This window comes from Gopherus evgoodei, chromosome 9 (genome assembly GCF_007399415.2).
Source record: "Gopherus evgoodei ecotype Sinaloan lineage chromosome 9, rGopEvg1_v1.p, whole genome shotgun sequence".
Taxonomy (NCBI): domain Eukaryota; kingdom Metazoa; phylum Chordata; order Testudines; family Testudinidae; genus Gopherus; species Gopherus evgoodei.
In genome coordinates, this window is record NC_044330.1 from 108,524,627 (window position 1) to 108,543,619 (window position 18,993).

Sequence of the window (18,993 nt, forward strand, 5' to 3'; positions counted from 1 at the left end):
TCTGCAGAGGGCTTAGATCAGTAAGCAGAAATTTCAGGTGAAATTGTAGGTAGAGCCCAAATGGAATTAATATTTCCCAAGGAGACTTTTGTGTCTACTTTAGGAGTAGGTAAAACATGCAGAGGGATGCTGAGCTCAGCAAACAAAAGGTCAGATGGGTAATAAGTATGACCCATTGATTGCATTTCCATATTTCTAGTTCATAATCTTCAGTTTTAGGCTACTTGGACAGAAATCAGTGACAAAAGGTGTATTGGATGGTTAATAGATGCTGAAATGTGATCTTTATGGCCGTCAGTTATCTGTGCTTTTTGGGTTGATTTGAGTTTTGAGTGCAAGGGAAGTTAGGCTTGGTTCACCATTGTATCTGATAAATGCATGGCAGCCTGACTTGTTAGGACTCCCTCTCTGGGATAGAACACAGCAGGAAACTTGTGTAGGTCTTGTCCCGCTACTGTAAGACGTGTCCCCCAATTCCCTTATGTCTCTGCCAGTAATATTCTTCAGATCTCTCTCTTAGGTGCCATAGGTATGAACAATAGAGGGGCTATGGGTGCCACCACAGTCCCAGCCGGTGCACCTCCAGCAGCTGGTCCTGGAGCTATGATGCCTGATGGAGCCATGGGAATGGTAATGTATCTGCAGCATTATTTTTCTAGCTACTCTCTTTTGAACCCTTTTAAAGAGCAGTGTGGGGCCAGCTGTGGAGACTCAGTAGTTTCTGTTGTTCAGGCTGAGACTTGCTTTACATCATAGACCTGCTTTTTGGCCCCCTCTCAAGTCCTCAGGGGTCAGTGTTAACATATGATATGTGGCCAGCATGGAACTTGTTGCCCCAATCTGAAGTGACTCAGTCAGAATTCCTAACACTTTTTTCTGTCATATTGTACCTCAAAAATAACGTACCCTAAAATGTATTAGAAAGATCTCAGTAACAGTTTTTGCACATGACAGATCTTTTACATGGGGAAGGATATATTTGGGAAATTTCATTGAACTGGGAATCTGGGTTCTGGCAGACCATACGATTCAAAATTTCAAGAGCTTTCTATCTAGCAGTTCCCATTGAGAACAATGGAGAATCGCCCTAAAGTGAAAACAGTGTGGGTTGCTGAGCTCTTCTGAAAGTCTGGCCATTAAATGACCAGAATGACTGGAGGAGACCTAGACTTGCTTATTTTTCCCTGCCTAAATGGTAGCGTTTCCTTGCAAAGAGCCTTCCAAATGAGAAACCATAGTTCATGGAGGCTTTTTGTTGTGACTATATTTTGAGATAGGGAGGAAGAATTGGGAGAAAAATGAGAACTCCCCATCACCAGCAGTCAATTTTGTGAATGTACAATCTTGCCTATGGCAGTATGTCCTTTTGTCCTTTCCACTGGTGTCTTTTTCCTCTTCAGTGGATGCTGGGGAATTTTCATTCTGTTCCCCGCACTGCCCTGTAAGTGGGAATAAATGGAGGGATCATTGGGGCTTCATAGCCCCTCATAGTTCTTTTGCCTTTTCTCCTCCCCGCCTCTCCCTAAATGCTCTATAAAGTTTAGGAGCTCTTCGGGTATCCTGCTCCTTGCTTTCCATCAGTATCATTTTAAACAATTTAAAAATGCAAAAACCCAAAGGAAATGTCAGATAAAAACTCTTAATGTTGAATATCTGACAGTACCCAGAAGGTTAACAGATTCATCAATTAGAAATCCAGAATTAAGGCTCTGCTTAAAAGAAACCCGCAGCCAAACTGTGCTCCAGCAGCAAGGCCACAAGAAAAGCAAATAAGGCAGTCATCCATCCACACGCTTTACCTCAGCAGTCACCACAAACTTGAATGCTTTACTCTGAATCATGCAGTGGCGATACCAACTTTTGCTGTTATGTCCACACATAATGAAACCAGTCCATATATTCACGTTTTGAATGCAACTGAGCAAATAGTGTACTAAATATAGCTATTCCTCCACTCTAAGATTCACTGGACCACCAAGTAGGCGCGTATAGGATTGGAGCTAATATATCTACATATGCATACCACCTAGGCCAGATTATGAAATTACAGTACTTAGTGAAAAGATTGTGATTTAGTATAGTGAAAAAGCATCCTATTTACTATGAAACATGCATGTTTGAAACCATATATAAAACCAGTGCTTGTTGGTGCATATTTTTGATACTATGTCTGCAAGTTGTATCAAGGCAATATATTTGCCTAATAAGATAGCCACCGCCAGTGTATGTGGACTACTTAAAGCCCTTATAAACATGATGCAGGGAACAAAGAAATGAAAGCTAGGTTGCTGTAGAAGCAAAGTTAAGATTGTTGCATGTCTTCACTTCAATTCTAAGCTTTCAAATGTTTGGAGTTTCTTTAACAAAGTTTGTGTGAGTAATTTAGTCTTAAGAAGTATCAGTGCCACTATATGCAACTGAGGAAGTGGGTATTCACCCACGAAAGCTCATGCTCCAATATGTCTGTTAGTCTATAAGGTGCCACTGGACTCTTTGCTGCTTTTAGTCTTAGGAAGGTAATGGAGTGGGAATGGTGATGACTCTTAAAAGAGGGCTGAACTAGATTAGTTTGTAAAGAGTCTGGTTTTAATGAGACCCTTCCCTCTATATTTCTCTCCCATCTGCTCCACAGAGCTCTGCTCTTGCCTGAGGCACAGTATCACATCTGCAGCATGAGCATAGCAGCTGAGTAAATATTTGGTGTCTAAAGTGTTCTAGGGATTTTGCATACCAAATAAGAGAGACTGCTTCAGAAAGTTTTACAGTCTAAGCTATAGACTAGTGACCACTGGGGGAAGCAGGCCAGGGGATGGGAGAGAGAAGACAAAGATTACCAAAATAAGGTCATGCAGTTGCTCTAGTTGCCAATGTAGCATATATTATCTGAGACTTCTTCAATTCTTTTGTGATAACATTAGTGTTTCAAGTTTGTGTGGGTAAAGAGGCAGGGAGATTGGTGGATTGGATGATGGGGAGATGATGGATTCAGTGAGGGGGGGAAATATGAAAGGGATAGGCAAGCGAGTGAAAGGAGGGGAGTCTAGGCACACTGTTGAAAAGGACGACAAATATTGTCTCTGGGGGTGGGGTGGGGGGGAATGTGATTTCTAGGGGCCAGGAGGCTTTTATAGGCCGCTTTGGAAGCCAACCCTGCTTATTTTGGCTCCATGTTGGTGCTGGGAGTTAATAGAGCCCTGTATCCCATAGCAGCTGCTTGGTCTGATAAGGAGCAGGTCCTGCATTCACCCATTCCTGGCACTGACAGTGGTTCCAGTCCTTCCCTCAAGGAAGGCCTATGAGAACGTGGACTGCAGGACAAGACCAAGGCAGTTCCAGTCCCTTTCTCTTCTGCATGGAGAGTACAAGGGGCTGCCATTTTACTACCCCTAGTTGTGTAAAATCCTCGGCAACACTGGCAGCATGTGTCAGGGTTCCAAACCCTTGATCACCCTCATTTGTAGTTTGAATGATGATTGGGGCTGGGTGTCCAGGAAAGGTGTTCAGTTTGGGGGAGTATGGTGGAATTGTGAAATTCTCAGGATCCCAGACTGCATTACTCAGGCAGTCCACTACAGGGCATTAGTCTATGGGTATGTGTGGCTATTTTCCAGTATGCTTGGCCCTGAATTCTGTGGGGAAACTGACTTTGTTCCTGTGGTACTTAGTTATCTGAGATCACGTCCCTGTCAGTCCAGTCTTGGCTTGGGGCACTCCCCTCAGTAAATCTGGAATTAAGAGTTTGCTCTATATTCATGGAGTAGGGAAGATTCTGAACTCGCTGCTTTCCAGTTACTTAATGACTTGAGTTGGTAGTCACTTGGTTTTGCGGAGTCCTGGTCAGACCCAGGTGGACTGGAATTGCTTCTAACTTAAGCCTTTTCTCCTTTCTGCCTCTTCTGCGCTCTCACCCTGTACAAGACACCACCACCGCCCACTGATCGCTTTGGCCAGGGCAGCGCAATGGAAGGACTTGGAGCTATGGGAGGAAACCCGCCTGGCTTCAACAGAGGAAATCCTGGGGGGGACTTTGGCCCTAACAAACGTCGTCGATACTAACAGGATTAAGCTACCCCCTACCAGCCCCCCAAAGAGGAAAGGAATCTTGGCAGGCCGCATAGGGTTCTACTTGGGGGTGACTCTTCATGGTAGTTTTAATTAGGGCCTGCTTTGGCAAAGCCACTTTAGGAAAAGGGGAGTGCAGTCTGACTGACTGGTAAAGGTTTTAGTAAATTTGATATGGTGCATTCCTATAATTTCAATGTGAAAAGTGGATTCTGGGAGGCTTCAGTAGCAGTGCAGTAAAAGTAAGACCTGATGGAACCCTGATGCCTTTACCATTCCATGTTTCCTACATGCAGCTGCAGTTCTGAGACGAATTTAAATACAATCGGAGTATTAGCATTCGTCCTTTGAGAGCACAGGCAAGTCTCTGGAGAACTAAGGCAGCACTTGGATCTTTTGCAGCCCTCAGCGGCTCTGTAAATTTATATAGCTCCAAATGACCCATCATGTAGTGAAACCAGGAGGGTTTTACTTTTTTTAACTTGTAGTTTTTACTTTTTCCCTGGACCATTTCTTTCTTTAAAGTAGCGGACCGTCATATGCAGCCTGAATGGCTGGAAGGCTCTTGATTGAATGGATCTTTGATATGTGTTGTACCGCTGTTTATTTTTACTGGTAGTAAAGTACAATCTATTGGACAAAGATACTGTATCTCATGCTGAAGACTTAACTGAAACTATTGTTTGTATAACCTTAATCTTGCTTGTCTATTGTGTAGAACTACAAGATTTTCGTTTAGTGTAAACTGTTTGAACACGAGCTGTAATCGTCCCACTAACAAGTTTGAGTTTGCCTGAGGAATGTTACAGGAATGCATTATTAAAGTGGATTTTAAGCCTTTTTTTTATCTTGTGTGCAGTCTCTTCTGTTCCTGAATAAAGCTTCTGGGTACATTCAGACTGAGGCACATGAGCAGTCAGTGGAGCAAAATTGTATTGCAGTCTTCATCCACAACGTGCAGAAAGTGTCTAACCCTTGAGAGTTCTTCAACAGCATTATCCTTGGCATAGTTGGCATTTTATCTGTAGAACTTTGAGTTGGTTGGAGCCTTCCAATCTCAACTTCAGGGGCTATGCTCAGGGAATTCACTGAAGTTTGTGCCTCTCCGATCTCTTCAGACTCTTCTGGTAAGGTGGAAATAGGAAGAGCAGAACTGCTATTCCTGATTCCGACACAGAGCTAGTAGAAGCTTTTTCTCTTGTTAAGATGTAGTGGAAACTGGAAATATGAGTATTCTGAGATGCTGTATCCTGAAGTCTCAAGCTCCTTGCTCCGTTTTGCTGTCTGGGAAGCAAACAGGTTGCTTCAGCCAGGGATCCTTTTTGCAGGGGAGAAGGTGAGTGGGCAACATGAGACCATGTGTAACTTGCGAGAGCTGTTAAATAAGAAGGGAGATTGAATCAGGACAGTTCCAAATGACTAGCCCTAATGGGGGTAGGAGATTGAAACTGTTGTTGTCTCAAGTGCCAGTACACTGTTTGTTTGCAATGATTTTGCTTCAGTAAGTAGAAGCTTGAAATTATGATAAACCTACTTAACTAATCACAGAATTCCCAGGGTATATTGTTTCAGGGTATAAACCAACCTCCATTAATAGGGTGGCTATCAAGAAGCCTTTCCTGGCTCAGGCTGTTCCATAACCATTATTGCAGTGCTTCTTGCATCTTTCTCCAAAACACCTGGTACTGGACTAGATGTAATATGACATCTAGTCCAGAGATTGGGTTCTGCAGCTATATCATGTGCTGCTAAGATCTCTTTATTTGAACTGATGCAGTAGTTTTGTCACTGATTTCTCTTGGGTTACCTTGGCTTGGTAGGTATTTGAGGTCCTGCAATGCTGTGTAGTTGAATTGACTGGAAAGCTGCCTAATCTTTCCTCTGCACCCTACTGATGGGACAATAGGGTCTTGTGTCTTAGTTACAGCTGATCTGTCCCACCTCTCTGCATAGGGCTGAAACAGGTACCATGTGGTGTGATCAATACCTAGAGTTTCTAACTTCACAGTATGTGTGGCAAAGGCAAGATCAAATGTCTAGGTAATCTGATAACTTGTGCAGTGCTGCTTCTCTGCTTGTTTGCCTGTTACTGAACTGCAGAAGCAGGAGAAAGATGTCTTAGGAAAATGGACTGCTCAAGCAGTGGAGTCAGCTGTTGTGACCTTTCCCTTCAGCACAGTAATTAATGTAAGATAAGGGCTAGACTGGCTTACCTTTTTCTAAGAGTACAGGAACAAAAACAGGGTGTGAGAGGATGGCAGGGAAAGGGGGACGTAGCACTGCTCAAAGTTCATCTTACTCACAGGCCAGCCCTGTCATGAAGATTAGAAGGATACATCCAGTGGCAGCTACTCAACTAGAGGCCAAAATTCCTTTGTGGTATGGTTCTTTCTGAGATAGCTTTATTCTCATTTGAATTCCTTTTAAAGCAAGGTGGGGAGCAGACATGGGAAGTGTCAGGAAAATCAATAACGGGATTGTTATGCACTTCACTGAGAAGAAACAGCAGAAGAGACCAGTTGTGGGATAATTTCCAAGGGTGCTGTGCATTAGGTGGAATGTTAAGGACAGGATGACTTCAGAGCTCATGCTGGATGCTGATGTTTTGTGTCATTAGGGGTCTCTCTGCTGCTGACAGCTCAAAATAAGAATGGTGGCTGGAGATGCTACAGCTGGGCTTACATTGTTAACTTATGCTGAAAGAAATGGCTTTTATTAAGAGGCCATCCAAGGAGCAGGACTTTAGAGAAGGATTTTTTTTGCTTCTGACAAGCCAAACTCAACCTGTGTGCAAAAGAACACAGCATACTTTTCAAGATTACTAGCAGATACATAATTGCAGACTTTGCAGATTCATAGATTCCAAAGCTAGAAGAGACCAATGCGATCTAGTCTGACTTCCTGTATAAGACAGGCCATAGAACTTTCCCAAAATTAATTCCAAGACCAGAGCTTTTAGAAAAACATCCAACCTTGATTTAAAAATTGTTAATGATAGAGAAGCCACTGTCACACTTGGTAAATTGTTCCACTGATTAATTACTGAGATTGTCAAAAATGTACACCTTATTTCCAGTCTGAATTTGCCTGGCTTCAATTTCCAGCTATTGGGTTGTGTTAGACCTTTCCTTTCTAGACTGACAAGCCCATTATTAAATATTTGTTTCTCATGCAGATACTTACAGACTGTAATCAAGTCACTCCTTAACCTTCTCTTTGTTTAGCTAAGTAGACTGAGCTCCCGGAGTCTATTACTATAATGCATGTTTTCTAATCCTTTTTAATCATTCTCATGGCTGTTCTCTAATCCATCTCCAGTTTATCAATATCTTTCTTGAATTGCGAACACCAAAACTGTACACAATATTCCAGTATGCAATGCAGTTGTAGAGAGAGATTAGACAAATTGGGTGAAGCAATATCTTTTATTGGACCACCTTCTGTGTGTGACAGAGACAATCTTTTGAGTCACACACAGCTGTTCTTCAGGTCTTAGAAAGGTATTTCCAGCATAGCAACAAAATGCAAGGTGGAAGAGATTGTGTAGCGTAAGTAATTAGCACATATTGTAAGGGACCATTGAAAGTAGACTGGACCATTAACACCTCTACAGTCATAGGACCAAAAGGGACAGGAAGGTGGGTTAATGAGTTACAGAAAGTTGTAAGAAGCCATAAATCCAGTGTCTCTGTTCAATCCATGATTTTTAGTGTCTAGCTAAATAATACATTTCAGCTCCCAGGCTTGTCTTTTGAAAGTGCTATGTAGGTTTCCTTTCAGGATGAGAACTGATACATCAGACATAGAATGATACCTTTGTGAAAAGTGTTCACCTGCAGGTGGTGGTGGTTTTTGGTTTTTTTTCAATTTTCTCTGTGAGTTCATTCCAGAGCGTGGTGGCTGCCTGGCTTCACCCACATAGTTGGGACAGTTCACTGGATCAGATATATCACATGTTTGATAGGCATGTGCAGTTGTACCAGTTTCAAATACAGAAGTAAAATAACTTCTTATCTAGATTCATCTGTGTATGCATCCCAGGATGAATGAGCTCATGTTCAGCTGGTTATTCACCATAACCCCCAAAATGTTTTCATTCACTACTTCCCAGGATAGAGTCCCCCATTTTATAAGTATGGGTTACATTCTTTGTTCCTAGGTCTATGCAGTTGCATTTAGCCATATTAAAAAGCATATTTTTTGCTTGTGCCCAGTTTACCAAATGATCCGGATTGCTGTGAATCAGTGACTTGTCCTCTTCATTAATTACCATTTCCCCCCAATTTTTTGTCATCTACAAAATGAGTGATGGTTTTGTTTTCTTCTAGGTCATTAATAAAAATTGTTAAATAGTGTTGGGGCAAGAACCAATTCTGGCAGGACCCCTGTAGAAGCACCCACTTCATGAGGATTCCCCATTTCCAATTATATTTTGAGACCTATCAGTGTCATAACCTAGTCTCAGATTTGGACCTTAGCGTCCAAAATATGGGGGTTAGCATGAAAACCTCCAAGCTTAGTTACCAGCTTGGACCTGGTAAAGCTGCCACCACCCAAAAAATTAGTGTTTTGGGGCACTCTGGTCCCCCAAAAAACCTTCCCTGGGGACCCCAAGACCCAAATCCCTTGAGTCTCACAACAAAGGGAAATAAACCATTTCCCTTCCCCCCTTCAGGTGTTTCCTCCCTTGGTTCCTGGAGAGATACACAGAAGTAAGCTCCGTGAATTTAAACAGAGGGATTCCACCCTCTCTATTTCCAGTCCTGGAAACAGAAGTACTTTCCTCTTCACCCAGAGGGTATGCAAAGTCAGGCTAGTAAATCTAACACACACAGATTTCCCCCTGACTTCTTCCTCCCACCAATTCCCTGGTGAGCATAGACTCAATTCCCTGGAGTTCCCCACTAAAGAAAAACTCCAACAGGTCTTAAAAGAGAGCTTTATGTAAAAAGAAAGAAAAATACATAAAAATGGTCTCTCTGTATTAAGGTGACAAATACAGGGTCAATTGCGTAAAAGAAATATGAATAAACAGCCTTATTCAAAAAGAATACAATTCAAAACACTCCAGCAACTACACACATGTAAATACAAAAAAAACATATAAATCACTATCTGATCTTTTGTACTTACAGCTGGGAAACAGAAGATTAGAAAGGCAGGAAACAGAAATCCTCTCATAGCCGAGAGAGAGACAAGACCAGAACAAAGGACTCGGACACAAACTTCCCTCCACCCCGATTTGAAAAAGTCTTGTTTCCTGATTGGTCCTCTGGTCAGGTGTTTCAGGTTACTTCTTACCAGGTGTAAGAGACATTAACCCTTAGCTATCTGTTTATGACAATCAGTTAGCCAGTTTTTAAATCCATTTAGTGTGTGCTGTGTTAATTTTTATATCATTCTACTTTTTTGGTCAAAATGTTACCTAGTTAAACATCCTACAGAAGTCTTAAGTGTATGACATCAACACTACTACTTTTATCAACCAAACTTCTCATTAAAAAAAATCCAGTTAGCTTGGCAGAATCTATTTTCCATACACCCATGTTGATTTTCATTAATTATTTTACCCTCCTTTCTTTATTAATTGAGTACTGCATCAGTTATTCCGTTATCTTGATGTCAGGCTGACAGATCTGTAATTACCTAGGCCATTCAGTTTATCCTTTTTAAATATACCTCTATCTTGATATAACATGACCTGATATAACACAAATTCAGATATAACGCGGTAAAGCAGTGCTTGGGGATGGGGGGTGTGCACTCCGATGGATCAAAGCAAGTTCGATATAACGTGGTAAGATTTTTTTGCTCCCGAAGACAGTGTTATATTGAGGTAGAGGTGTTTTGGTATAACACTTGCTTTCTTCCAGTCTTCTGGAGCTTTAACAGTCCAGCAAGTCTTTTAAAAACTCTTGGATGCAAGTTATCTGGACCTGCTGATTTAAAAATGTTTAACCTTAGTACTTTCTGTTTACAATCTCCAGAGATACTAGTGAACAGAATTAGTGTCATATGGTATGACTACAATCATCACTTTTTCCCAAATACAGAACAAATATTTATTGAACACCTCTGCCTTTTCTGCATTACTGTTGGTAATTCTGCCATTTCTATCTTGTAATGGACCCAATACCATTGTCAAGATTTTTTTTGTTCTTTGCTGATCTAGTATGGAGGCCTCACCTGCATTAGTTCATAATCCCTGGACCTCAGCAGGAGGAGACCAGTCATCACATAATTATCTAGAGTGGGTCTCGCCTGCAAGGTATTCCTGCCTCTGCTGAAGGATGCTTTCAGATTCTAAGGGCAATGCAATTGTCAAGTGTTACATAAACCACCTGGGCAGTGCACATTCACCTTCTGGGTGAGGCAGCCAGAAAGTTTAGGAAGTGAGGTAGCTTTTTTTTCCCCTCATAGAGGATTGATCTAGGGAAGAGGAAGGTCTGATGTTTTAGACCTAGCATCCAGAGCTGATTTTTCATTCAGGCAGTTCCTTTAAATGAACTCTGCACATTAACACTGTCTGCTCACTTTCACCATGTTCTGAGGGCAACAATTCCTGAATTACTAGATAAAACTGGCCACTCCCCCTTACACCCTCAGAGCCACACTGGGAGGACACTGGGAGGGAGGAGAGAGTGGCTCTGGGTTGGACACTGCTCTCCAGAAGCTCACAATTCAGGCAACTTAATCCTGCAAGTGTGAATTTGCAAAGACTGTGTGAAGAACTTCAGCAACTGGTAAGTAATCTTCATTTTTGTGTGTCCATCAGCATTAGCCCCTACCAAGGGCATATTGCAGCAGTGTTGTCTAGAGGGATGACAAAGATGACTGAATTGAAAGGGAAAATTGTTAGTGGCCAAAAGACACTATGTAAAGATATATTTCTTTACTCTGCTGCTACCTGGGACTCAAAGAACAATAATGAAATCTGGTAAGATTCCCAGATTGCCAGTAAAATTTGTGAAGCACTGGTATTTGCCATCATCTGAGCAAGTGGGCAGAGTTGACCAGCTCCTCAAAATGCTTCTCATTGTCCATCAACATCACTCCAGTGATACCTGTGTTGTGCTTACAGATCTGGCTGAAAGCCAGTTTCTTTTATGTCCTCCGGCGTGGAAAGGGATAAGGAAATGGTTCCATCCGGGTCCAGTATCAAGACCAAGTTGAGCTATTTTATGCTTATAGGAGGATGTCATGGGTGTGGTCCCCTGGTGATCAGCTCTTTCCTCCACAGAGATGATCCCTGATCAGTACTGCAGCAGACTTGGCTTTTAAGGGTGGGTAGGGAGGAAAGATGAGCCAAGAATCCAGGCACCACGTTCCCCTGCTTGAGTAGGTAGGCAGGAAACCTAGTACTGAACTCCAGGACCCCCTGTCCTCTGGGAAGAAATTGAGGGGCAGCCATTCACAGTGACAGCATTTCCTATGACTTAAATCTGATACTATATTTCCCATTATGTTGTGGTTATTTTTCCCTTAAAGTACATCTCATGAAAGACTTACCAGCTTTTTTAAAGTCATGTAAGTTAACTTGTCCCATGTTACCTTTTATCTGCTGATTGATTAACTTTTCAAAGAACTCCTACAAGTGTGCTGGTTTGACCCACTCATGTTATCCACACATTGTGCTCTTGTAGCCTTCATTCAGCTGTTAGAACTGAGCTGAGATTTGCCCAGCTGATGCCAATTATTTCCCGCGTCTCTATACTATGTACAAACCGTATCTCGTCATCTTTCAGGTCTCCTGAGACAGCTACTGTTTAAGGATATTGCATCTCTTACTAGTACAGCTATTTTACATTTTATCTTCTTCAGAATCTTGGGTTCAGTACTAGATGTTCTTGGTGATTGTGCCCCTTGATTCAGAAAAGTGTTCAGCTATTAAAAAAAAAAACAAAAAAAGGTCTGATCTCATGAAAAGTTGTTTTGGAATAAGCATTTCCCTGTTGTCTTCTACAGTAAGTTTGCTTATTTTCTCTGCTACAGTACATTCTCTGGTTTATGGGGGTACTTGTAGGCACATGTGCAGCCTTGCTTCCCCTAAATTTAGGAAGTTTTATTTTTTAACTTAATGTTTTTGGCTTCTTGTTTTTACACCTTGCCAGAGTTTGGGTCCTGACTGACTGATTTTAGTTTGTTGAAGTTAGATTTCCAGGTTATCGTCTTGAAAGAATGCCTTTTAAAAAAGCCCTAATAAACTCCTGCCCGTCTCCACTTAGCCAAGTATTCCCCCCTTTCCCACCAAAGCTATGCAAATTCTGCCTCTTAAGAGACAATTTTAAATATACTCCTGCCCACTCGTATGACCTTTTTTTTTTTTTTTACTTCAGGCCACAGCCAAACTATTGTTTTATTTTATATAGAAATGCCGTACTGGATCAGATTCATAGTCCATCTAGTCCTGTGTCTTATCTCAGATAGTGGACAACACCAGATGCTTCAGAGGAAGGTGTAAGAAACCTCACTATACGCATGTGTAGGATAATGTGTCTCCATGAAAGTCTCCTGTTAGCCTCTGATTGTTAGAGATTGATTTAAGCACTGAAGCATATGGCTTAAATCCCTTCTTAAACCTTTTTGTTAGCATTAACTAATATCATTTTAGATATTTTTACCATATAAATGTTTAGTCTCTCTTTTTGAATCTCTAAATGTGTGGCCTCAACAATATCATGTGGCAGTGAGTTTGTCTAATTACCTGTTGTGTGAAAAAGTGTTTTCAGTTTTGAATTTGCCACTTTTAAATGTAATTGAATGTCCTCTTGTTCTTGTGTGATGAGACTAGGAACTGTCGTTAGTCCTAATTACCTTTCCTGGACCATTGTTTTATATGCTTTTATCATGTTCCCTTTTATTTGTCTACTTTTCAAGTTAAACAAGCCCAGTCTTTTCAATGTCTCTACATGTCAGAGCATTTCTAGGCTCCTAATCATTCTCATCCCTCATCTCTGAACCCTCTGCAATATTTTAGTGAGATGGGAAGACCAGAACTGCACAGAATCCAGATGAACCATACATTTATATAAAATTTTTTGTGTATTATTCTCTATCCCCTTCCTCATGCAGCCTTTCTTCCCGCTCCCCCCTACAGTGCATGTTGAGTAGAGGTCATCTTGCAACAATTACTGTAGAACTCATTGCCACAGGGTGTTATTGAGGCCAAAAAATTAGGAAGACTTAAAAAGGGATTAGTCATTTATAGAGATAAGAATATCTATCATTACAATAACAGATTTCAGAGAAGCAGCTGTGTTAGTCTGTATCCGCAAAAAGAACAGGAGTACTTGTGGCACCTTAGAGACTAACAGATTTATTTGAGCATAAGCTTTCATGGGCTACAGCCTACTTCTTCAGATGCACAGAATGGAACATATATTGAGGAGATATATATACACGTACAGAAAGCATGAAAAGGTGGGAGCTGTCTTACCAACTCTGAGAGGCCAATTAAGTAAGAAAAAAAAACTTTTGATGTGATAATCAAGATAAACTAGTACAGAAAGAGCCAGATGAGTACCCAGAAGTCACCTCCTACAAGAAAGGCCCAACAAAGAAAATAACACACCAATAGCTGTCACCTTAAGCCCCCAATTAAAACCTCTCCAGCGCATCATCAAAGATCTACAACCTATCCTGAAAGATGATCCCTCACTCTCACAGATCTTGGGGGACAGACCTGTCCTCGCTTACAGACAACCCCCCAGCCGGAAGCAAATACTCACCAGCAACCACACATCACTGAACAAAAACACTAACCCAGGAACCTATCCTTGTAACAAAGCCAGATGCTAACTCTGTCCACATATCTATTCAAGTGACATCATCATAAGACCTAATCACATCAGCCACGCCATCAGGGGCTCATTCGCCTGCACATCTACCAATGTGATATGTGTCGGCAATGCATACATGTACATTGGCCAAACCAGACAGTCTCTACGCAAAAGAATTAATAGACACAAATCTAACATAAGGAATCATAACACTCAAAAACCAGAAGGAGAACACTTTAACCTGTCTGGTCATTCAATGACAGACCTGCAGGTGGCAATTTTGCAACAGAAAAGCTTCAAAAAACAGACTCCAAGGAGAAACTACTGAGCTGGAATTGATATGCAAACTAAATACAATCAACTTAGGTTTCAATAGGGACTGGGAATGGCTGAGCCATTACAAACATTGAATCTATCTCCCCTTGTAAGTATTCTCACACTTCTTATCAAACTGTCTGTACTGGGCTATCTTGATTATCATGTCAAAAGTTATTTTTCTTAATTGGCCTCTCAGAGTTGGTAAGACAGCTCCCACCTTTTCATGCTTTATGAATGTGTATATATATATCTCCTCAATATATGTTCCATTCTATACATCCGAAGAAGTGGGCTGTAGCCCACGAAAGCTTATGCTCAAATAAATTTGTTAGTCTCTAAGGTGCCACAAGTACTCCTATCATTACAATAGTTAACATTATTGAAAGAAATATTAAACTTTTGGCTTAAGGCCTGAAACATATCTCTGAGAAAAGGGATTAGATGATTTAAGGAAGTGGGGGAGGGGGCTGATCATCTCAGATCTGCCTAATGTGTTTCTTGCAGCTTCCTTGGAAGCACCTGGTGCTGGCCCCAGTCAGGGACAAGATGTTGGATGGGGTGGACTATGGGTCTGATTCAGAAGGGCAGTCTTCATTGAGCTGGCCTCAGGGATGCCCAGGTCCTTTTCCTGAGTTGATACTAGAGTTAAGTTAGTTTGAGTTATGAGTAGTTCATTTTACTTACACGCACACACACAAATATGCACTAATTTGTATTTATCAATGTTGAACTTCATCTGTCATTGCGTTGCCCACTAACCTAGGTTAGAACCTGTGACGTTCCTCCATCTCTGGACTTGACTAACCTAAATAACTTTGTCATCTGCAAATATTGCTGCCATCACTGCCACCCCTTTTATAATTGTTAGTATTTTCAACACTGCTGCACTTAATGTGCAGGCTTGGGACATTGAGCTGTTAATTTTCAGTACCTTGTGAGGTGTGTTACCCTCTCATCTGATACTAAACTTAATTATGCAGTAACCTATTTCTCAGTAAAACATCTGCACTCACCATCTGCATTAATTCCTGCCTGTTAAGCAATAAACACCATTGCCCTTGTTTCTCACCCATACAATTCCCACCCAGACAAAATGCTCTTTTTTTGGTGTCTTTTTTCACTAGAGAATCTGATTATAATTGAGGCAAATGGGGCTAATGACTCTGTTTCTGCTGTAATAGAAATTTAATGACTACAGAATAAATAAACCTTCTTTTCAGTTCCCAAGCAGTCAGGTTCACAGCAGGCTCTGCCACAGGTGTTGGTCACAGCTAATCATACTCTTCCTATTCAGTATGATCTCCTGTTTTATTTTATTCAGGCCCAGACCCCTGCTTTCTGGCTGGAAGAGGTTGGCCACTTACATTAAAACTTACCTTGAATTTTCCTGGCACCACCGTGCCAAGGAGAAATTATGGCTACTGGCAGTAGGGGATGGATTTGGACTTGGGCCTAGCTGGGTGCAACCTCTACCTCTCTATCAGCCAGACAGTCAGCAGGAATAGCTGGCTTGAAGCCAAGAGTAGCCCTCTGCTAAGAAGGTACTAGAGTGTGTATCAGACTTAGGCCCAGATCCTCAAAGATAGATGCCCAATTCTCTAATTATTTCAAGGGGAGTTAGGTGCCTCAATCCCTTAGTACCTTTTCCAGTGTGGGGAGAAAAACAGGCAGGAAATTAGTTTTGAAGGAGGTCTTATTGTGCAGCAGGAGCATAAGCCCACTCTTGTTCTTGGCACAGAATGCTGACTATGATGATTATGAGTCCTAAAGCTTAACCTTGTTTCCCAGTGTGGTACAGGAGATGGCTGCTAGCCCTCCCCCTTCCAAGCAGCATTAGCTCCTAAGAGTCTCACACTGCATCAGAGCTTTGATTAGTGCCAGCAATGCCATAACGAACTGTCAGAAGCTACAGCTGCAAACTCGAGGCCTCTCCCTCTGCTGTCTGCCTTTTGCCATGTGACTTGCCATATTAAATCAGACCAAAGGTTCAGCTAGTACCAGGGTTTTCAAACTTCATTGCACCCTGACCCCCTTCTGACAACAAAAATCACTACACAACCCCAGGAGGGGGGACCAAAGCCTGAACCTACCCAAGCCCTGCCACCTGAGGCGGAGGCCCTGTAGTCCGAGCCCCACTGCCCAGGGCTGAAGCCGAAGCCTGATCCCCACCACCCAGGGCTGAAGTCCTTGGGCTTTGGCCCTGGGCTCTAGCAAGTCTAACACTAGCCCTGGCAACCCCATTCAAATGGGGTTACGACCCACTTCGGGGTTCTGACCCACAGTTTGAGAACTGAGCTGGTCCAGTATCCTCTCTTCAACATTAGCCAATAGCAGATACTTGAGGGGAAGGTGAAAAAATCCCTCAGCAGTCAAATGTAGGATTATCTGCCCAGCCCCACACACCAGGTTTTTTCCTGGTCTCTTAACACTATAAATGCAGGCTGGCAAGGACCTTGAGAGATCTTCAGGTCCCTCCCTCTGCACTGAGGCAGGACCAAAGATATTGAGACCATCCCTGGCAGGCATTTGTCCAACCGGTTCTCAAAACCTCCAGTGGTGTGTGGATGCCATGGCCTCCCATAGAAGCCTAGTCCAGAGATTAATTACCCTTATAGTTAGAAAGATTTTCCTAATATCTAAACTAAATATGCCTGGCTGCGATATGCTTATTACTTCTTGTCTTACCTTCAGTGGATGTGGAGAACAATGGATCAGCGTCCTCTTTCTAACAGCTCTTAACATATCTGAAGACTCTTACCAGGTTTTCCCTCAGGCCTGGTCTACCCTACGAGTTTATATCGAATTTAGCAGCATTAAACCACATTAACCCTGCACCCGTCCACACAATGAAGCCCTTTATATCAATATAAAGGGCTCTTAATACCAGTATCTGTAATCCTCCCCAATGAAGGGAGTAACGCTGAAATCGGTATTGCCATTTCGGATTAGGGTTAGTGTGGCTGCAATTTGACGGTATTGGCCTCCGGGCGCTATCCCACAGTGCACCATTGTGACTGCTCTGGACAGCAATCTGAACTCGGATGCACTGGTCAGGTAGACAGGAAAAGCCCCACGAACTTTTGAATTTCATTTCCTGTTTGCCCAGCACGGAGTGCTGATCAGCATAGGTGACCATGCAGTTCCAAAATCCAAAAAGAGCTCCAGCATGGACTGTATGGGAGATACTGAATCTGATCTCTGTATGGGGAGATGAATCTGTTCTATCAGAACTCTGTTCCAAAAGGCTAAATGCCAAAGCATTTGAAAAAAACTCCAAGGCTATGATAGAGGCCACAGCAGGGACTTAACACAGTGCTGCGTGACAAGCGTAACGGAAAGCCAAAGAATCAAATGGACACTCATGGAGGGAGGGGGAACTGAGGACTCGAGCTATCCCACAGTTCCCGCAGTCTCCGAAAACCATTTGCATTCTTGGCTGAGCTCCTAATGCATGAAGGGTCAAAAACATTGTGCTGGGTGGTTCAGGGTATATGTTGTCAATCTCTTCCCCTCCCCCCCGCTGCCCGCACCTGAAAGAAAAGGGAAAAAAAAAGTTTCTCGCCTTTTTTCAGTGTCACCGTATGTCTACTGGATGCTGCTGGTAGACACAGTGCGGCAGCGCTAAACAGCAGCATCCCCTCCCCTTCCCTTCCTGATGGCAGATGGTGCAATAGGACTGGTAGCCCTCATCATCATCCCGTGAGTGCTCCTGGCTGGCCTCAGTGAGGTTGGCCAGGGGTGCCTGGGCAAAAATGGGAATGACTCACGGTCATTCCCTTCTTTAAGCTTTGTCTCCTGGAGATTCAGGCCTGCCTGGAATATCATAGTAGCTGGAGGCTGCCTCCCCCCAGTTTTATCTCAATAAAGTCAGTGTTTATTATTCATGCATTCTTTATTAATTCATCACATAAATGGGGGGATAACTGCCACGGTAGCCCAGGAGGGGTGTGGGAGGAGGGAAGCAATGGGGGTTGTTGCAGGGCCATGCAGCTCATTTCTGCGGGATGTGTGGGGCTCTGACCTGGAACGGCTGTCCTCTCTGGTTCTTTAGTAGGCTTGCCTAATATTCCAGGCAGGACTGACTCTACCTTTAGACAAAACGTAAAGAAGGGAATGACCTGAGGAGTCATTCCCATTTTTGTCCATGCACCCCCAGCCGACCTCACCGAGGCCAGCCAGGAGCATCCATGACAGCAGCAGACAGTACAATAGGACTGGTAACCGTCATTGCCAGTTTCCAAAGCAGCAGATGGTAACCGTCTCTGCTAACTTGTAAAGGCAAGTGAATGCTGCTGTGTAGCACTGCAATACCGCGTCTGTCAGCAGCATCCAGTAGACATACAGTGATAATGATAAAAGGCTAAACGGGCTCCATGGTTGCCGTGCTATGGCGTCTGCCAGGGCAATCCAGGGAAAAGGACATGAAATGATTGTCTGCCATTGCTTTCACGGAGGGAGGATTGACTGATGACATTTACCCAGAATCACCCGCGACAATGTTTTTGCCCCATCATGCATTGGGATCTCAACCCAGAATTCCAATGGGCAGGGGAGACTGCGGGAACTATGGGATAGCTATGGGATAGCTACCCACAGTGCAACGCTCTGGAAATTGACGCTAGCCTCGGTACACACCGCCGAATTAATGTGCTTAGTGTGGCTGCATGCACTTGACTTTATACAATCTGTTTCCAAATACTGATTTCTGTACAATCGGAATAATCCCGTAGTGTAGACATACCCTCAGTCGTCTTTTCTCATGACTAAAACATTAAACAATTAAAGTTTCTGTATGCATGCTAAAACCTTACCAGAGGTCACCCATCAGTCTTAT

The 18,993-nt window shown here is 42.7% G+C and overlaps 1 protein-coding gene across 6 annotated transcripts in view; it reads left to right on the forward strand.

Annotated features, from left to right (window-relative positions):
* The window catches only part of NONO (non-POU domain containing octamer binding), a 117,311-nt gene that overhangs the window by 18,039 nt on the left and 80,279 nt on the right, over nt 1–18,993 (forward strand). For 3 of the 6 annotated variants that reach the window (XR_004002041.1, XM_030575923.1, XM_030575922.1), the window contains exon 10: nt 521–630. Coding sequence is in view for 4 of the 6 variants with exons in the window: in XM_030575923.1 (XP_030431783.1) it covers nt 521–630 (110 nt within the window). In the remaining 2 variants the exon portion in view is untranslated. Of the gene's footprint in view, nt 1–520; nt 631–3,918; nt 4,909–18,993 lie in introns of those variants that run through there. The other 3 variants (XM_030575919.1, XM_030575921.1, XM_030575928.1) reach the window with 2 other exon arrangements.